This window comes from Rhamphochromis sp. 'chilingali', assembly GCF_963969265.1.
Source record: "Rhamphochromis sp. 'chilingali' genome assembly, chromosome: 2".
NCBI classification, from domain to species: Eukaryota; Metazoa; Chordata; class Actinopteri; order Cichliformes; family Cichlidae; genus Rhamphochromis; species Rhamphochromis sp. 'chilingali'.
The window spans coordinates 20,472,527-20,494,697 of record NC_137930.1 but is presented as its reverse complement, the minus strand read 5'-3'; the positions used below and the strand labels follow the sequence as shown (position 1 = coordinate 20,494,697).

General features: G+C 42.6%; 1 protein-coding gene across 3 annotated transcripts in view; it reads left to right on the top strand.

The window, feature by feature from the left end:
• Positions 1 to 4,276, top strand: part of ctif (CBP80/20-dependent translation initiation factor) — a 61,881-nt gene extending 57,605 nt beyond the window's left edge. For all 3 annotated transcript variants that reach the window (XM_080875445.1, XM_080875446.1, XM_080875444.1), the window contains one exon: positions 1,716 to 4,276. In XM_080875445.1, the coding sequence (XP_080731571.1) occupies positions 1,716 to 1,937 (222 nt within the window). In that variant the 3' untranslated portion in view covers positions 1,938 to 4,276. The remainder of the gene's footprint in view (positions 1 to 1,715) is intronic.
• Positions 4,277 to 22,171: the final 17,895 nt, after the last annotated feature.

Sequence of the window (22,171 nt, the reverse complement as noted above, 5' to 3'; positions counted from 1 at the left end):
AATCTATTTGTCTTTTCAGGTTGTAGTATTACACTACATTTTCAGATCCAGTAGAAATAAAATAAGTGTTTCGTAATTCATTCAATTTATTGTCTTTATTTATAACTGGCATTATTGTTTCATTCTATTATAGGATCTTACAAGAAACAGGCAAAATTGTAAAAATCCACTATGCTTTATTAGCTGCTTCGGTGAAAAACAAATCAACAATGCAAAAAATAATAATAATAATAATAACCATTGCAAAACAACTTACTTGAAAACAGTTATTCATCACTTGATTGCTTCAATACAACACTTTGGGCACATATATGCGGGACTTTTCGCGGCTGTTTTTATATCGCTCTCTCACTTAACCGATCAAATCTCGCTGTGGTAGCAGCTTTAAACTCGGTATGACCCAGGTTGATAGAGGGGGCCCAGTCTGGATCGCCACAGTGAACAAAGCAGCATAGTGCAACGAATTCAATTCAAATCAATATAAGACTTATTTGTAACCCTCATCAACAATTATGTTATGATAAATTACGTAATAACTACAACAGAAGCCATCAGTCGGCTCTTTGTTACTTCGGAAACATGGCTTGAACAATTTCTCTTCCACGACAGAATCCGATAAAAAACGATCTCCTTACCCGTCGGCTTCCCATGGCTGTCATGCGACCGGCTATTGCAGTTAATAATGCCATTCTTTGTTTCTTTTTATCGTTGTGTGACTGTTTTCTTATGAAAGCCTGCGTGCCCTAGTACCGCTTGCCACTCGTACCTACAATCCTTTGCGGTTTTACCCCGGAAATTACATCACATTTTCGATCTCTATACAAAAGATGGATATAGTCAGTCATTGGTTTCTGGATTTGCATATTGAAGCCTTAATTTGAGCATTTTTGCTGCGTAGTGTTTCTAAAACTGGGAAGCAAAACTATATGCTTATCAGTAGCATTATCAGTCGAAGCATAACTAAATTGTACTCTGCAGATGGATTTAACATCACGAAAGACTTGAAAGTAGCGACCACAATCATAAATTTATTAGGAAAGAATTTACTCAGGTCATAAATGTGGTATGCAGATGGCCCGTTTTCCCATAGACTTCTATACATTTGAACTTCTTGTTGCAACAAGACTAGTCGCCCCCTGCTGGCCATAAAAGAACACAGTTAAAGTACCTAATTGGCTTTGCAGTGGGTTTTTTAGACCAGAGGCTGTGTGTTTTTTAAACGAAGCTAGCAGGATGTAAACGTAAAAACACAGAAATTTAGCCCCCTGGAACAACTATCTTGCAAACTATATCAGGGGTCTTGTTATCAGGGGTGGGTGGGGTGGGGGCGAGTACAGTCTGCATCACCCATAGAGCCACAGCCTCCACATTTAATGGGAAATCTGCCAGGCAGCAATAAATCCTTTAAACGGCAGAAAGTAATACCTAGAACTAAAAGGACAGAAAGGGCTAAGGCAGGTGAGCTCTGATTGGAAAAGAGTTCCCAGATGCTCGCAAACACAATGTTTGCAGTCTTGATTACATACTGGCAGCCTCGGCATGCACACATCTCCATGGCCAGAGGGTGTGTGAACCTCTGCTTGTCTGACTGTATCCACAATAACAAGGTGCCAGACATTGTGTCTTGTTCTCAGTTAAGGACGCACACACGCACTCTTTTCTCTGACCTCCTACCTCTTTACTCCCCCACCCTCCCTTCCTTGTCTCTCCACCAGCTGCAGAGCACAGGCCGACTGCTGGAAGAGCAGCTCCCCGAGATGATGACAGAGCTCTTAGCAGCTGTCAGAGACAAGATGCTTTGTCCCGCCGAATCTCCGCTGACTCGCTCTCTGCTCATGGAGGTCATCGAACTGCATGCGCACCGTTGGAGCCCCCTGGAGGCTCTCACTACCCAGTACTACAACCGTACCATCCAAAAGCTCACCACCACTGCCTAGGTGCCAGCTCCCACAGGAGAAGAGGAGATGTGTCCTCCTCACCCCAACACAACAGATGTTTTCTGGTTATGCATTGTAATAATCTCTGTTGCCTAAAGAAGTAAATGTCGCTATTGAGCTTAACTGTAAATTCCATTATTAAAAAACAAAACGGATAAGAAAAGGTGACCACTACCACAGACAAATCATGTAAGAGCCTCCTAACAGGTAACCCAAAAAGCCAACACTACATGTGCCACATTTGGCACACATTTGAGAAGATGGTAACTGATAGGTAGTCAGTGTGGGTGTGTTCGGCCACATGGAGCCTGAGAGCTTGGCTGGCTGCTGGATAAAGGAGGGAAGAGACAAGAGAGGGGTCACGTAGCAGAGAGGAGGAGAGGGCAGCGGTCTGTCCGTGGGGAATAGAGAGATCTGTGCCCAGAGATGAATAGAGGACGGAGAGCGAAGGGGCGGGTGGGGGCCGGGGTGGTCTGTGTCAGTCTCTTCATTGTGTTCGTTTGCCACACCTCCCCTCCTCCCCTTCCCTCTTCTGTCTTTCCGTTAGCCCCCAGGGTCTGTGTGGCTGATAAAAGAGAGGAGGAGGCAGGGAGCAGACACAGTGCTGTCTGTCTGGGCTGTCTGCCCTGCCAGGCCAGGGACCAGGTCAAAGGGCCTCGCTGTGGAGCCCCCCCACAGCTCCTCCCTGCCTTTGTCTCCCCGACACCCCCCACCCAGCAGGAAGCCCTTTTGAGGAGATGAGACAGCGGGCCTGCTGGGCCAGGCTGGGTTGGGGATAAAGATCAGGCTGGCTAGAGTAGGGTGACAGATGGCTGCTTGAGCCCCTGTGAGACGACACACTCCGAGCACACCCCACTGGCACCCCAACTCCCTGTTCCCCAAGCTCAGGCCCACACAGCCAATAGAAGCAGTAGAAATATTGCAGAGGGTGGGGTGAGGGGGGAGCAGCATTAGGAAATTAAATCAGACACTGCTGTCTGATAATTCCTTTGTTTTTGTCTTGCTACGGAATGTCTCTTCTGCTGTTAAGCCGTGCACGTCTATGCTTTGTTAACCACATCATCATCATCATTATATTTTTTTTTATCATTTATTGTTTTTGGTTATCAATGTTTCATTTTGAAGTCCTGTTTCAATGGTAATATGTATGAGATATTATAGTCATAGGCCTTATTGCACAGGATCGATTTGTTTTGCACCGTTTTGAGGCGATTTGCTTTGAAAACTCAGAAAAAACAGAAGTAGGAAGTTTGAATTGGAATCAGCGTTGCAGAGTAACGGCGAATTCAAGTAGAGAGAGATCTGAGTTGAGCATAGTGAGGGATTGGAGGATGTTTTAATGGACTAGTGGCCTTGTCAATTGCCCTTTTTTTCTCTCCGTTGTTTAGGGCACAGCAGCGAGCGTGCTGAGGACTTTATCGCATCGTTGTGTTGTTGAAGGAAATATATATAAATATAAAACAACTGAAAAAGTGATGTGACAACTAAAACAAAAAAATAAGCATGGCACACAATGAAGCAGAAGTACAATGCTTCTTTACAATTTCCTCCTACGCAAGCCATTCTTTGCAGTGGATGTTTTTGCAAGTGTTTAATATCGACTGTAGTTTGGTCTTGATTTTTTTTTTCCTTTTGGAGAGAAATGACAACTATTAACCTGTGTATTTGAAGATGACAATGACGACAAGAAAAATCTTAACTGTTTGACCTCATATTAGCTAGTCATGTGTGACCCTTATTCCAGCTAACGTGTGTACTGCAATAGTCATACCAAGCCAATCACGTTTATTTGGGGGTTTTTTGTTTTTGTTTTTTTAAATGGGCTCTCTATATATAATCTGCATACGATATAATTACAAGTATTACAAAAAAACCTCTTAAATTTGGGGAATAATGCAGCAGTGATGTTACACATAGGAATACCGTGGTTGTGTGGCTACAAGTTAGCTCATCCTTTTTCATCAGGAAGTAGCTGTTCGGGAGTAATCACACACACACACACATATATATGCTTAGTTCCCACTGATTCTCTGTGGGCTGTTTTTATATTATTATTATTTTCTGTGTCTTGCATCAAGAATTAAGATCCTGTGTGGTAGAAACACACCCCAGAAGATTAGTTAGATGAGATGGGTGACAATTTTTTTTTCTTTTTTAAGCTCAGATGTTTTTTGAAGACGCATCCCAATCATCTGTACGTGTGTGTGTCTGCTTAAGAAGTGATCTGTTTTATTGTTTTGTCTTTTGTTGTTGTCTTATTTTGTTTTTAGGTTTGTATTTAAATTATATTTAGCTCATTTATATATATATATATATATATATATATATATATATATATATATATATATATATATATATATATATATATATATATATATATATATTAAAAATAAACTTTTTTTTCTTCTGGTGGGTTTTTAACACATCTGAAGCAGTGATACCTAGCTTGCTGGCAAGTGTGTAAGTTTGGAATTTCTGGAGTTTCCTTTGTGAAAAAAGAAAAGGCCATCAGTCAGTATCCATTATGCAAAGAGCGGTTCCCTCTCTCAGCAGATTGGGGCAGGTGGGGATTGCCCCCATCATCTGTGGCACCCCCTCCCCCCACCTCCAACCCCTTGTGCCCTTAGACCCCTGCGCTCGGGTCACGTGACTCACTCGACGACTGAATGAGATGCACCCTCATTTGGATTTTCTCGTGAATCTTGACAAAACGAGCGGCCCGGCCGACGCGCGGACGAGCTTTTGGGATTGACGACGGTGGGTCATCTGTGATGAGCTTTTGTTTTTGTTTTTCTAAGCAGCTGAAAAAATAAACTAATAGGAAAGAAAAGATGTGCTGGAACAAACTCTGGTGTGTGTTGGGGGTTTTTTTTCCTTCTTTTCTGTCTCGTCAATTTCTCAGTGCAGTCACATGGAAGCTGGCGTGGTATCACTAGACAAAAAAAAAAGAAAAGTCATTCAGACACGACAAAAGAAACAATGGCACACACGTGGTTGGCTCCGTCGTCAGCAGACAGACTGCGTAACTAATCGTGGCGCCGCAGTGGGTCATTTTACTAACAATTCATACGTGTGCACGCTGCAGCTCATTTACATCGTCACACATTAAGCCGAACACACTTTAGAAATTAACAGCGCCGTCTGTGTTGGTGTGCACGACTGCCACGCAGCGACCTTCATCAGTGACTCGCCTTTGCTGAGCCCCCCAACATATGCCTGGGGGCTCCACGACTTTGGCGTCCCGATGGGCGCTCTTAATGCAGAGGTTACCTCCCTGCTGAGGGCCCCGTCCCTCAAACCTATTGGATGTCCTCCAGCCCTTATCCACAGCGATCAACATAATCCCACGTGATTATTCTGAACACGTAAACACATGTGAAAGGCTGAAACGTTAGATTTCTTTGTTTTATTTCACGCAGAATCACAACACAAACAGGGCCAGTAAGGATGTTATAGATGTTCTAATCTGGCAAACAGGGAAGTGAAAACACACCAACAGCAGATGCAAGAGGGGATAGAAATGAAATACTAAAATGAGTGAATGCTCATATCATACAGGGGATGATTAATGAATAACTGACACTGATGGCCGGCACCGGTCACACTTAATTCAGCTTGGTACAGTAAGAACAGGCAGAAACACTGTAACTTTAAAGAATGAAGATTGTGTCTCTTCCTTTGTCTGTCACTGGGCCCAACACTGACTGATGAGTGAAAGAAAGGTCTGTAATCCAGAATTCGAGATGACATCTGCCCATTTTCCTATTGCTCCATAACTATTCCATAACTATTAACTCTGGGCTGGAGGTGGAAAGAAGGCTGGGTAATTACAATTTTGGTTTGCAAAGATTAAAACAACATAATTGGGGACAAAATTCTTACTGCTTTTGGGGGCTGAAGCCTATCCCAGCTGTCATACGGCGAGAGGCGGGGTACACCCTTGACAGGTTGCCAGTCTATCACAGAGCTAACACAGACACTGACACCCACATCCACACCTAGAGTCAGTTTAGTTTCACCAATTAGCCTAACCACATGCATATCTGTGGGAGGAAGCCATATTACCTGGAGAGGACCCACTCAGAAAGGCCCTAGGCTGGAGTCAAACCCGAGCCCTTCCTGTGCGGTGACGGTGCTAATCACCACACCATCCTAGATGCTAGATAAGCTATATGGAGCAAAAAAAAAAAAAAAGAAACACCCACACTTTTCTACTTCTAAAAATGTGCATATAATTAACATAATTCTGCTTTTGTTATTCACTATTCTGTTTTCCATTGTCTCATTCCGACGTATTTTTGGTTGTCAAAATCAAACTGGTTAACAACGGATCATACGTTTTGGATCAAACCGAACCATTAATCACCTTGTTTGAGAAAACCATTGGCAGGTCCTTTTAGTGTCTAAACAACCATTAGTTAAAGCCCATAAATAGAGCACACGAATAAATATAATCAAGCCTCGGGGCACCGTATGATGACTCGAGCTTTGCCGACTTTGTGCTGGCACTGAAGAATGAATGGATCCGTGTGCGTGTGTGTGCGCAGGGTGACTCACACCAGCATCGTCCATTGTGTGAGCCAGACAAAAAGCTGGCTGCATCTCTGCTGGCCTCGATGACGAACCAAAGCCGAGGAGGGAGGACACTCACTTTAAGATGACGGTTTACGAGCGCAGACGCACTCCCACAAACTTCAACACACAAGTGCCAGCACAGCTCTTTGTGGCTGCGTCTTGTATTTTTATTTATTTATTTATTTTTTAAGTTGTCTGATGGCTCACACACTGTATTTTTTTTAGACCCTTGGTGGGGTTTTTGTGTGTGCGTGTCCTCCCGTCTGCACAGCATGCGCGTTTTTGTGTTTGATCGGCGCACAGGCAAAGCCGGAGGAGAGCACTCCAGATTGTTTTCTGTGTAGTCCGAGGGCTGCAGAGGTCAAACATTGTGTAAAACAAAGTAGATTTGAAACGCGCAGAAGCATCCCCAGATGTTTTTTTTTCCTCTACTGTATGCTTTGCTGTGGGAGAAATCAATAACTGTGGGCTACCAAGTGGTTTTAGCTCGCTCTCTTGACCTTTTCCAACTCAGCAGCAGCTACTGCGCAGCAGTTTATTCCACTCTCCCAAAAAAAAACTGACTCCATCTCAACTATAATTGGATTCAGACATTTTTAACTGTGTCAACATATTCTGGAGCTAAAGTAGATACCGAGACGTTTAATGATTAATCATATCATCACTTTGTGGCTGCTGCCAAATTAAATCCTACAGTCATATCCACCTACAAATCTCTGCTGTGTGCTCTGTAAAAATACTACTCGTCCTTCACTATACACTCACCAGCCACTTCATTAGATACACCTTTCTAGTACTTTCTAGGACACCTTTTACCTTCAGATCTGCTTTAATTCTTCTTGGCATAAATTCAACAAGGTGCTGGAAACATTCTTCAGCGATTTTGGTCCATATTGATTTGAAAGCATCACAACAGCTGCTACAAATTTGTCAGCTACACCTCCATGATGCGAACTGTCTGTTTCACCACAATTCGAAACAGAAAATTCTCTCTGTTACACTGAGATCTGGTGACTGTGGTGTCCATTTGAGTACAGCAGACTCAAATGGACTCACTGCATTTGGATGCTGGAGACTGGTTGTGGTCTTAAGTTGATGCTCAAGAAAGTACTGATCACCAGCAGCCTGGCCTACTGAGGCAGTATGGAGTCATGCTTTCATGTTGTTTATGTTAAATTCTGATCCCACCATGCAAATGTTGCAACAAAAATCACGATTCATCAGACCAGGCAACCTATTGCCAATCTTCTGTTGTCCAGTAACAGTCCACGGGAACGTTAGCCTCAGTTTCCTGTTGTTAGCTGACAGCAGTAGCGCACGCTGTGGCGTTCTGCTACTGTAGCCCATCTGCTTCCAGGTTCATTGTGCATTCAGATGCTCTTCTGCACACATTAATTGCAATGAGTGGTTATTTGAGTTACTGTTGCTTTCCTATCAGGTCAAAACACTCTGGCCATTCTTCTCTGATGTGTTTTTCACAGCATTCTCTGTAAATGCTAGAGATCGTTGTGTGGGAAAATACCAGTCCGACCAGCCTGTCCTGCACCATCAACCATGCCACTTCAATCTTTCTTTCTCATTCTGAGGCTCAGTTTGAACTTCAGCAGGTCATCGTTACTATGTCTGCAGGCCTGCAATAAGAAGCTGCCATGTGTGCCACACACACACACACACACACACACACACACACACACACACGTTTAATAGTAAAATGGTGTTTTTTGAGAAAAAGTAAAAGTAAAAGGTGATCTCAGGCAGAGCGGAAACTGAAAAGCCATAATACTGTTTCCTGTACAGGCTGTGGAGGAAATGATGTCATGACCTGCTCACTTCCTGAATGAACTCTTTCAGTGGCTCTTCTGGTGAAGAACCTGCCGACTCAGCAAAATAAACAAAATATAGGTTTCTTTGGCTCTAAATGAAGTACATCCACAACTCACTGACTCATTTGCGCCAGGCTGAGATATTGGATCTATTCTGAGAAAAGAACTGGAAGTCTGCTCAAATCCACAAAGCTGCTTTGAGCTAAACACTAAAATCCTCATGCCAACATGCTTACAACACTAATAATATATCAGCCAGCCAGCACTGACCTTCCTGACTGCCTTCATATTTACTTTTTTTTTTGGCAAACAGCATTTATCACTGGCAGTGACTGATATTTATCCATTTTGTCACATCAACTAAATGGTAAATGGCCTGTATTTGTATAGCACTTTACTTAGTCCCTAAGGACCCCAAAGCGCTTTACACTACATCCACCCATTCACACACACATTCACACACAGGTGATGGCAAGCTACATAGTAGCCACAGCTACCCTGAGGAGCACTGACAGAGGCGAGGCTACTGGACTCTGGCGCCACCGGGCCCTCTGACCACCACCAGTAGGCAACAGGTGAAGTGTCCTACCCAAGGACACAATGGCCGAGACTGTCAGAGCCGGGGCTCAAACCGGCAACCTTCCGATTACAAGATGAACTGCCAACTCTTGAGCCACATTTAAAGACAGCATGAAGAAGAGTTGAAATTGTTTTTATTCCAAGTAATTGAGATGTTCGTGTATCATTGGCAAAAAAAAGGATAATGTTTCGGGCTCCTCACAGCTCCATCATGAACACCCACTATCCTTCCTCTGAACATCTCCAAACCATCTTCAGACCATGCATCAAAGCAGCTCTCACTACCATCTTGTGAACCTTCCCTTTCACTCTTGCTGCTGTCATCCTGTCACAAATCACCCCCAACCCTCATCTCCACCCAATCCGACCTGGCTGCACTCTCTTCTTCACCTCTCTTGTGCACAGTCTGTAGCTTTGGATGGTTGACCCAAGGTGTTTAAACTCATCCACCTTCTCTACCTCTGCTCCTTGCATCTTCACTGTTACACCTGTCTCCCTCTCATTCACATACATGCATTCTGTCTTGCTTCAACCACCTTTCATTCCTCTTCTCTCCAGTGCATACCTCCGCCTCTCCAGACTCTCTTCTACCCACTTCCTACAGGGAGTGGGAGTCAGAAGTTGGCACGCTGCATCCATAAACTGCACATGTACAACAAATATTAGCTAATTAAGTAACGGACTAATAAAATACAGGATTTCAATCAACAAAACTACAGTACAAGCGAACGACTCATTTAAACACAAATAAATAAATAAAATCACACTCCCCGGAGCTGTCGTAAAGCAGGAGGCCAGGCAGTAAACATGTTTTAACGCTGTGATGTTGGGCAGTTTAAATGAACTGTAGTTTTTGCCATTACCAGAATGCCTTCATGTTTTTTTCTTTTTTCCATCCAACATGTCTTTTTCATGTTGGACTATCAGGCTAAAATTTCCCCATCGGCATTCATTTGAGGATGCGATTAACTGTCACCTAAAGTGTGGAAGCAACTGGGATTGTGATAGACTGGCGCTGTTATTACAATTCATCCTAAAACTAATTTCCTGGCAGTGCCTCCAACAGATTCGACAACCTCTTGGTGGAGGAAAAGTCAGGGAATAACCCAGATAGTTGCACTTCACCCCATCAGGATCAGGAATTTCCATTAGTAGCAAACAAGTCATCGCAGTCCGTCCAGTAATTGTCGAGCTATCACAGATCGGACCAGAGTGGTTAACCAAACACCCAACAGGCTTATGTCCCAACAGCCAGACCGCAAGATGACTAATAAACACAAGACTCTGCATCATGGAAAATCCACCATCACAATCATTCTACAGAAAGTATGAAAAATAAGAAAAACACAAAGAGGGACTTAGCAATTTTAAGGATGTGCTCTGCAATACGATGAACACACATCAGCAGCCTGAGTAAGTGTGGTATGGCAATTTGAGCTCAGTGAAAAGTATAACAATGTACACAGATTAACACTGTTTTTGTTGCAGACATGTGAATCGCACGCTGTAAAGCATTTCATTCACACAAGCTTAGAGCAGCTTGCTTTTAGGGGAAGTGTGACGTCTTTGTTGTTCAGGAGCATCTGTGCCCTCACAGTGGCCTGGCTGAAAACGGAGCTGCAGCAGGCTTCTCTCACTTGCTGCCAGAGAGAGCTGATGCGACCGGTGTCAACAGATGGACTTTCATACTGGGAGAGGAGTGGTGAAGAAACACGAGGTAGAGCGGATTTTTTATTTATTTATTTTATGGAATAAACTCGCAGACTAGATAAAGATTTGCAGCAGAGCAGAGAAAATAAATGGTGGGGAATGATCAGATCATTCTATCCTTCTCTCTCTTTATCTCGCTTACAATGGTCATCTCAGCTAAATGCTTCAATTTATAAGAAGTGGCATGTGTGTGCACACGAGTGTGTGCGTGTGTGTTCGCATGTCCGTGTGACATTTCCTAACCTGACCAGACCAGCCACCCAGAAGTGTCACAAGCCGGCGTGAGCAAAGCTTCCACTGTGAGCTGCACTCAGTAACCGACCACTCGAGCAGAAATCAACACAAACACACACACACACGTGCACACTATAATTAGAGATGGTGAAGGGACACGGATAGCGTCTGCAGAACCTCTCCTGCTCACCAGAGCAGAAGTGAACACACAAACCTTGTGCACACACGCACACACACACAAACACACACTATAGCCATTGGACGTCGATGGAAGTGTCCACAGACAAGCAGTGGGAAGTAACACCTGATGTCTTTGTTGCCAGGCTCCCGCCTAGCGACTGTCAATGTGGGAACCTGCTGCGACAAGCACGACCCTGTTGCTAGGCAACCCGAACTTATGCGACAGATAGTGGCAAAGTCGTACAGCAAGAGCAAAACTGAACGATACGGGGGGGGGGGGGGGGGGAAGAAAAAGAAAAAGCGGTGTTGGATTCAGACCTCCATGAAAAGCATAAAAATGTTTTTTTTTTTAAAAAGGTCTGTGGACAGCTTATCAAAGAAGGCACTGAAGCACAACAGCAAGAAGTTTCAACTTGAGTGTGTCTTCAAGAAAACCGGTGCAGCTGTCTGCCTTTTCCTACTTTTTACAGACCTGCTTCCCTGCGTGCCAGCAGTCCTTTGATTTGTGAGGTGGCATGCAGGGCGAGGCGTGTTCCTAGTATACTGTGTGTGTAAACACACACATAAAAGAGCTCTGCGCACAGCCAAGGGATCACATGAACTCTTGTACAAGGTACTGCTCTGTCCATGGACATGCAGGCTCTACCTCAGCCTGCTCTGGCACCCCCCCCCCCCCCCCCCCCACCCTCAACACACACATACACACTCCCACACATTTCAAGTCAAGCCAAGTGTGTTTTATTGATATAACACAATTTCACAACTCACAAGTTTGCCTTTAGAGACTGCACAATACGTGTAACACCCACTGTTGTTAGGCCCGTGAGTGATATAAGGAAAAACTCCCCACCAGAAACCCTTTAACATGAAAAAATGAACTAACTACTAACATATTCCTAAAAAACAAACATAGCCCGAGTATACCTCTTCCACACAAATGCCCCAATGCACAACCCTACATGTTTGCTTTGCAGAAAGTGCATGCACTACCCCAGATTTCATCCTCTAAAACACAATAATATCCCACAGTACTGGCAGCATTTTGAGTTTCTGCACAGCAAATGCATGCCCGCAGAGCTTTTGCATGAATTCACTTATTTATGATACAGACGCACATGGGAAAAATAGTCAGTTGCTTTCCTTCTATACTGATTCAATCTCTTTGTGAGACTACAACAATACAATGTGATAAAATGGCGATAAATATTCCCATCTATTTTATATCAGTTGCAGCTTAGCCTGGCAACCAGTGGTGTTGAGTCTTCTTTTGAGAAGAGATGCATAGCTGACAGGTTGCACTCATCAGTGCAGACTGACTGACAATCTCTCTGTTTAGAAATAGATGCAATTATGTGCAAACCCCTCACTAATCTGTTTCAGTTTGACTGCAGTCGGTCCTAGTCAGACCACGATTGTTTGGAGTCACGTTGCCTCCGAACTGTGTAGTCATCTTGCAATCAAAACAAAAAAGTTGGTTGCTGCAACTACTTGCAGTTGGTCACCAACCTCAAAAGGATTCAGTGCAATCACTGGGAAACTCAGTGACTGAGTAGTAAGACTTACTGAGTTATATTAAATTTTCAGAGATTATCTGAGAACATGATTGTTCTGTTATCGTAGTCCTTGAATAATTTTCTGTTGGCTTGTCCATTAGCAGTCTAATAATTACATCATCTGCCAGTGATAGTTTAATAGTTAAATACTGCTAAATCAAACAGTTTCCTCGAGGTGCTTTATACTGAAAGGTAAACCTCGACAATAATACACAGAAAACTCAAACAAACCCCTATAAGCAAGCACTTGGCAAAAGTGGAAAAGAAAAACTCCCTTTTAACAGGAAGAAACCTCCAGCAGAACCAGGCTCAGGGAGGGGCAGGCATCTGCTGTGACCAGCTGGGGGGCTAGGGGAGGTAAACAATAATTTAGTTTAATTAAAAATAAATAAATAAATAAAAAAACTTGGAACTATTTTGGTTTTCATGTGACGTATGACCCTGAAGGTAAGCGCGTCATGGACAAAAGTAAAACAGTATGTCGGCTGTGCCACGCAATGCTCAATTACATGGGTGGGAACTACTGCGTTAGCGCAGTTAGCTCGTTAACGTAGATTTGCCGTGTTGTGGTGTTAACGTAATTTCAACGAGATTAACGCTGACAGCACTAGTGGAAACACAACGAATATGACTGCACATTTACTCCAACATCATCCTAGTGCAAAGACAAGTGGAAGCAGACAAAAACAACAAGCACGCATGCTACAAACTTTACCAGAGTCATTTAGACAGCCGTTAGCACATGATTCTCCTTATGGGGACCTGATATGTTTAATATGCTGCTGAGAATATAGCCCAGAAGAAGCGTATAGTATAGCTTTTATTTTGGAAAGAGCCATTTCTCTGTAATAAACTCTCTTTTCCAAAGATGAGTGATTTCTCAATCAGATAGATTTATTTTTTATTACTTTGTTGTTTCAGCAACATTAAATTTAAAAACTGTACTTTTGAGTTAAAATATATATTTATAATTTTAATAAATGACAAATTAAAAAAGCATGAACATTTTTTTTTGTATCGAAAAAATATCGAACCGTGACACCAAAGTATCGAACCGAACCGTGAATTTTGTGTATAGTTGCACCCCTAAGAAAGAAAGATAGATAGATGATATATATATATATATATATATACCAGGGTTCTAACTGGTCAATGTGTAACATTTACATGTATTAAGACACAAAATTTTAATATTCAAAGTCAGAATTTTTCATAGTTATTCACATAGATGACATGATCTCAACCGCATGAGACTGTGAGGGTTTATCAGGGTTTGGCCAAGTGTAAAAGCCCTTTCCAAATACAGAAAAAAAAGGTTAAGCTACTATTGCCTAATTGAGATTGTTAGTCAGTCCCCCTCTGTGAGCCAGGTATGTCACAGAGCCCACTCCAATGAACTCACAGACCCCTGCAAACTGTTCATAAAACATTACTAAAAATAACCTCCTTTATCTCCTTTTCCCTCCGGCAGACCTCCAGTCTCTTCCTGTTAAAAGGGAACTATCCTTTCCTGCTATTGCTAAGTGCTGTTCATAAAGAAAGGTCTGACCACCGGGGTTCTGCCTAATACTGTAGGGTTTTTACCTGGCAACATAGCGCCTTGAGATTTCTGGTGCTGTGAATAGGCACTGTATAAATAAAACTGAAATTGAAAAGAAAATTGAGTTCTTTTGCCAAGTTGCCAAATGGAACTTCAGTATCTCAAGTACACTCAGAAGTTGTTTTCCACAGCACGTCCACATCAATGAGTTTGACATCTGCAGATGTCTTTCATTTGTGTTCGTTTCTCTTTCTACCACTCCCATTGCTGTCATCACAAAGACAACAACTACAGTTGGGTGCACATTCAGGCATGCTCTGGTTTGCACACCAGCTCAGCTCAGACAACCTGTAAGGCTGTCAATCTAATGCTGAAGCTTGGGTTCAAAACTGCTCCAAGGCCATTTATTGGATATCTTTCTCCCAGCTTTCCTGTTGTCTCTCTCTAGCTACACAAAAACGGTAACTGTGAGGATAGTCACTAACATGTCAGGAGCTAAACGAGTTAGAAAACCTGACGTGCCCAATAATGGGCAAGGATGATTCACAGGGTTATGCATTGCCCCCCCCCTAAATATAACTGTTAGCATCCAAACTCCTTTAGTATTGGCGGTGTGAGAATATTTGTGATGTGTGAGTCAGAGTGAATTCGGCTGCTGAGTGTCGTACACCCACGAGATCCGGCAGTCGCTGTAGACTCTGTTTCTAAATGATGCTGTGTTTCAGGGTGTTACACAGGCTTTTTTTTTCCTCTGTCTTTTTTTGGATGAGTGATCAATTTAGTGAAAGTTGAATCACAGTATCTCAACAGTACTCGTTCAACCACATCCCCTTTCTCTGTTAACCGTTATGTCTTGATTTTGTTGAGCACACGCAGTACAGTACAACCCACACACAGCCTACATATCTAGGAAGACACGCTATGGCCCCTGAGATACCAGAGTGAGTCTTTGCAATGTGTCCAGCACAAAAAACAGCAACAAAAATAACAAATTACTTCTGCGTGTTCAGTGGATATTGGTTTTCATAGTCAGCCTCAATTAATTTGATCATTTCTAAGAAAAACAAAAGAAGGGGGGATAGCTAGGATGCTTGCTTTCAAATAGGAAGATGTAACACTTTTCTTGTTTTAGTCCTTTAACTGCACCAGTCAAAAAAATAAGGGATCACTTAATCACAGTGTAACACAAAATCAGTTAAACTTCAGGGATATCAAAGGCAACCCTTCCTCTTACTGATTTTTCTCTACATTTACTTTTTGCTAATGTCTGAGGCTGAAAACGGCTGAAATGCAAACTCCAAATGAGTTGATGCCCCAAGTAGAGGAGTTGAAATATCTCTGGGGCTCAGGAACTTGTCATGAGTGAGGGGAGTGTGAAGCAGGAGACTGACAACGAAGAGGGAGCTGAGAACGAACCCGCTTAGATTACTGCCTCATATCAAGATATCTGGCAAAAAATTGATGGATTGACCTGCAGCCCGCTAAGGTTGCACAGCTAGTCCGACTCCTTCACGATGCCACAGCCACACATGCAGTCACAAGAAGGTTTTCTGTGTCTCCCAGCACAATCTCAAGAGTGTATCAGAAATGGGCTGTTACACAAGGACACCTGGACAGGGCTGTAGACGGGCATCAACCCAGCGACACGGCCGGTATCTGCTCTTTTGTGCAAAGAGGAAACTGAGGAGCACTGTCAGAGCCCTAAAAAATGACCTCCGGTGGCTGCTCGTCGTGCATGTTTCCGACCAAACTGTCAGAAAGTGAGAGACGCCTCCAAGGTTCGCACTAAGAGCTGCCTGACCATTCCACAGTAGGGGTGGGACAGACTACTGATAAGCCAGTCTGACAGTCTGATCAAACTGGTCAGAAATAGGTTTCATCAAACTCAGCACTCTGAATATATTCTCCCGCAGACTGACACAGCAAAGCCAGCACTACATGGTAAAAATCGAATGAGAGAACAAACTCTCGAGGGGAACATTGCAGACAGTGTGGAGAGGGAGCTAATTACAAAGCTAATTCTTTTAATTGACACATTTTTAAATGAGTAATAATGACAACGTGCGCACACATTGACACCAAAATGGAGCGAATAAAAAAGTAATTTGTGCTTTATGCATCTTCAGAGAGATTTTTGCATTCTCTTTAATTCATCACAGAGTTGAGATACGATTATTACTGTGGGCACTGTAACATGTTAGCATTGTACTGTCAGTTAGCCAGCCTGTTTCTCCTTCTAAAATGTGACAGATTCATACCGTCAAACTGAGACTGTGCAAAACATGACAGTAATTTCCAACAACGCAGCGAGCTGAGCTGTGGCTGAGGGCCAGCAGGAGAACGGGGATCACGATCATAGAGCTCGGCTAATTCATCTAATTAACAGCACTGCTGCAAACGTATCAGCACATCACAGCATTTTTAGTTTACTTGTCCTAGTTTCCCTTTGAAGTATGCAAAACAAAGTTAAAAGTGAATTAATAACCACAAGACAATTGGCCATGGGTGAGTTATTCATTTCTTCTTTTGTCTGTTTCCATTCCAGCAGGTTAATGGCTCTGAAGTCTTTCATCTTACTGGAGACGCAACACTAAAATATGTTTTCTTTTTCTTTACTCCCTCATTTTTGTCCTCATCCCCTCTCTTTGTATCTTTGTGGTTTTTGTTCTGTTACACAGCAATAACATGATTTACACATAAATTATAAAATGGCCCACATGGTTATGAAGGTTATAAAAACTTTTAACAAGCATGACTGACATGCATATGTAATGACAAATAGAAGAAAAGTCATCATAACAGAATGCTCAAAAGCAGCTAAGCCAATAAACTGTGCTTCTGTGCAAATCATCGTCTCCCAAAGTCTCTTTGACTGAGGTGATGAGTGCAAAGTTGCCTTTTCCCAGTGGGAAATGCGCCAAGTTCAAATACACTGGAATTTCCCTTTTTTTTTTTCTTTTAACAAGTTTCTGTTGATCTCATACCACAAATCAGCTGGCAATGAGGAAAGTATAGACGCAGCTATTCGGTAGAAGAGCAAGTGGAGCTGTAGTTTGGTGCACGTTAACAAAATAATCACTATTAACCATCAACAAGGTCCGTCAGGACAAAAGAGACACTGTGGAAGAGAGCCAGAGGTTAATAATAACTAATGATTAACTGCACACAGAGTGAAGAAGAAACACTCAGTGCATCGTGGGAAGCCCCCAGCAGCCTAGGCCTATTGCAGCATAACTAAGGGTCATCTGATCCAGCCTTAAATATAAGCTTTATCACAAAGGAAACTTTTTAGCCTGATCTTAAAAGTAGAGAGGGTGTCTGTCTCCTGAATCCAAACTGGGAGCTGCTTCCACAGAAGTGTGGCCTGAAAGCTGAAGGCTCTGCTTCCCATTCTACTTTTAAATACCCTGGGAACCCCGACTAAGCCTGCAGTACAAGGGCAAAGTGCTATTGGGGCGATATGGTACTATGAGCTAATAGAAGCTTATGCCACACAGGTAAAAATCAGCTATACAGGACCTCTGAGTCTATTAGAGGGTCTGCGCTCTCAGAGACTTGGACAGTTTTCCAGACATGGCTAAGCCTAGTCCCAGACTAAAAGAAAAAATTCAATACAGAACTCCATTGAATAAAGGTTATGGTCTACAACAAGACTTAATCCATGTCTGGGAAACTGAGTACATGTTTGATCTGTCACCCTCCTGTGTTTTAAAGCTTATGTTGCATTTCCATGTAGCTTAACTCATAAAGGCTTGTGATTGCGATTTTTCCTCATTTATTTTGCACTCATCCAGTTGTCTGACAAAACAAAACATCAAAAATAATAACAATATCACAACCTAAACACTGTCTGATGAACCTGCCACATATTCTCTGCAGACGCAGGTCCAGAAAGTAGCGCTAGTCATGTGTTTCCCACACCACTTTCAGTCCAGGAGGGTCACAGTAGGAATGTTGATCTTCCATTTCAGTCTGATCTGATCAGTTTGACAAAGACGAATAAAATGGTTTCTCTTTTTCCCTTTCCTCCTGCACTAAGGCAGAGCAGACAGTTTGGTGTAATTCAGCCTGATTTTTATTCATCTTGTTTTCAGCACAGGGTCACTTGGCAGTGAAGAAATACTTCTTTTTTTTCCCTCCCTAAAACATAAGTGTATTTTCATTACCCAAGAAAAGGAACTGAGAGCAAACGAAATAACCTTTTCAGATTGTTAACCTGGCAAACGGTTTTACTCTAAAGCAGCGTTAAAATGAAATTTGTAGCGACGTGAAAATGAATTTCCTTTACAGCGACTTTATGACTCCCAGAGGTAAGAATCTATATTATTGCTTCTTTATGACAATAACAGGCACGCTTAATGAGATGAGATGCGATGCAGAGTCTATATGGCCCAGTACTCTTTATCCAGCAGTCACACTTTCATTAAATGTGTACATTTTTTGACACTGAGCCACGAGCGATATGCCAATACAATATATATGATAATTACAATGTGTGGGTTGCAGCAGCTCTTACCTATTTAAAGTCATTCATTATCACTCTGTTTCATATCTGAGCAGCTGTGTGTGTGTGTGTGTGTGTGTGTGTGTGTGTGTGTGTGTGTGTGTGTGTGTGTGTGTGTGTGTGTGTGTGTGTGTCTCTAGCCTCTACCCTACGCTAAACCCTGTAGATGGATGTAACAGCGCTGTGTGTGCCTTTGTGTGTGTCTGCACTTCAGACACGAGGCCCACAAACAAAGGACCATTCATCGTCCCATTTGGGCGATTGCGAGGGCCCTACTTGGAGACACTGGGGCTGACACTGAGATTCGTGCCACTGGGCGACACAATAGCAACATTATGTGGTGTCAGAACAGCTACACACACTTCTTGGAAGAATGATTCAAGGCTCCAAGCTCTGAATCCCAAACACACACACACACACACGTAAACAAAGCATGTGGGATATGTTTGTGAATCAGTTGCGCGTGCGATTCAAACTCTCAGAAACAAAGTAAGGCCGGGATTTGGTTTCTCAGGAGCAGTAGCCATTTACATTGATGAGTTTAAACATTCTGAAAAATGCTGCAGCTATCAAGTTTGTTCCTCTTACAAAAACTGGTGACAGGAAGCACTGATTTTCATGGCAATGACCTCCATACGACACTTTGTCTGCGCATTTTTTCTAGTCATCGTGAGTTTGTAATGGTCAGACACTGTAGGACATAATTATTGTACATCATTGTGACATCAGCATGCGTCTCCACAGACAGATTAAGACTGACTCTTCACTACAAAACATGACCATTATGTTTAGCATGTCCTGCGGCATGTGTTTTCTAGTCTTACATTATAGCCCTACATTATACATTGAGTGCACCTCTTGCACGTGTACATGTGAAAGTAAAGGTCTAAGCAAAAGGCAAGATTGTGAGCTGAGGCAAGTAAAAGTAGGCAGAAACACGGGGAATGAAGAGTTAAATGGAAAACAAAGCACAGAAAACACGACACGGGCAGGTCTGATTAATAAATAACCTCAGTCGTGATCTTCATGAGCTTCGGTGAGTCAAAAGCCGTCCTCGTGGCAGTTTAATGCGCGCTTACTTTGTGTTTTTACAGCGCAGTGTAACTTATGTGGGGAGTGACTGCTTGGCGAGCAATTAAGCTCTAGTTTGTCTTAACACTCACGTCAAAGCCAAGGGAAACACTAGAGTGTCAAAATTAACATACAGGTGTAAAAAGCTGTTTGGCCCTTTTTATTAGGTCCACAGCCTTGGCTGATCCACCCGTGTTAACACACAGGCTCGTACACTGCAAACTAACCGGCACAGGCCAAGGTCTATTTGAGTGTGCATTCACGAACCTTTTAAAGTACACATATAACAACATTTCTGACTTCAAATTGCTGAAAAATAAATGTAAATAAAGTGCCAGCGTTTTTTATTTTTCTGTGAAGGGTGCCATACTTTTGTGTTCTTATTCAAAATGTTAACTATGAAGCTATTTTTATAAGCATCTCCTTTAAATTTGATTTGCACTCTCGCACTGGTTTATATTTTAATCAAGCTCCATTACTTGGAAATACAAATCCACCCTTTAGGATTTGGAAAGGTTGCCACATGTGTCCTTGGAATATGAGAAAAGAGACCTGGAAATGCGGAACAGTATAGCCCTTCTCCACTTTCAGGAACAAGAGATTCTGCTTCTAGAAAATTAGGGATTCAGGTTTTTGCAGGTTGACTGAATTTGTGCATCATTATATTTGGATGAGAAACATTGGTCCCTTTAACGGCAGAGACAGACATAATGGACGATGGACCGCACCAGTCTACAGTCAACTTTAAAGTCTCCTTGCATTATCACCCCTCTCCTGTTTCATGTTGACAAGCAAAGCAAGAAGACCAAAAAAACCAAATGTGATGCACAAAATGAGACACACACTAGACGAACTGTTAACTTCTTCAACCCACTCCCATTCATCTTTCCCTCACACACAACACACATTCACTCACCCTTTGTTCCAGCTCTCCCTCTCCTATCTTTTTTCTTTTCCAACCCTCTCCTCCACCTCCTCCTCCCTCGCTGCCTCTCTCTATTCAACCTCTTTCCTCTCAGTCACTGCCTTTGACCTCGCTCCAGTATAAAAGCTAACCTTACACGTCAGAGAAAGGTCACTTGCACACAGGGGGAGGGTCACGGTGAGGTTGAATTCAAGCCCTGGGGCGCTGCCTATGTCCCAGAGGACTGTGGGCAATGTGACAAGGATGAGGCGGGAGGGGCTCCCACTTGACCTTAGGGGGTGTTGTTCATCTGCACACATATACAGCTGTATGCAGTCACTGTGCTGAATATACGGATCTAACATCTAGAAGATCATTCAGATACCAAGAATAAAAACCAGCAAAAAAATGAATGGGCTTTGGTTTGAATAAAGGCTTAGATTCACATCAGTGAAAAAACATTAGCACACGTTTCTCGCCCACATGGAATAAATGTGCTCGCTATATCTTCATATTATAAAGCAGCTGGTCATAACTCATTTGGATTATTCTTACTTTCTATATGCCTCACTTTTCACCATGTGTGCGCATGGGTGTCCAGTGATTGCCTCCTCCAAACTGATCTGTCTTCCTCAGAGGAGGGTGACAGGTCCCTCTGTGTCTCACAATAGAAAGACAACCCCCTCGTACGCACACACTGAGTCACACTTACCATACAGCCAGATGGGCTTGTGTCCCCCATCGCCAGACAAATTAAGTTTGGGCCTCCAGATTAATATTCAGGCAAAGCAGCGGCTCTATATAATTGAATCATGGTGCCATGAGTGTACAACAGGGGCTACTTTAGATGCAGTCACCATGTGCGCACCCACACACACAGACACACACACACACACTCCAACATCAACACTTGGCTGCCAGCTGCGCTCACTATCCTGTCTGCTGGTTGGGGACAAGACATGAATACACAATCACAGCTCTGCATGCACCACACGCTGTTTTATGGTGGGTTTTGTGTTTTTTACCTGTAGGTCTCCGCCTGCTACCTAAAACTCTATTGAAGTACACCTTCTGAAAAATACAGTAGAGACACACAAAGGTTTATATTGTTTTTTTAATGTCGGAAAAATATGTCTGTACTGTCACTAATGAAGTAAGCAGTAAAAGTTTTTTTAAAGTAGACGGTGGTGTTGATTTTTAAATTAAATTAATTTAAAAAGAGGTGATCATATATATATATTTTTTTTTTATTGTTTTGTTTAAATATTTATTTTAATATTTTCTTATCAATTGGCATAAGTGTGAAGCCTCCACTGACACCACACAATTAGAAATGGCCACGCTAAGAAAGCCTTTAAAATACATACAACTTATCTACATCTATACTTTATACGTTGCTTTTCTAGTGACATCTAACGACATCGCTATGAAATACTGAGGACAAAACAATATCTCATTCTGGTTTTCCATCATGTTTGGATGCTTTGAACGGTGTAACTGTGGCACGGGTATTAAAATGTAAAAAAAGAATTAAAAAACAACTTGATGTTAAGATTGTGTG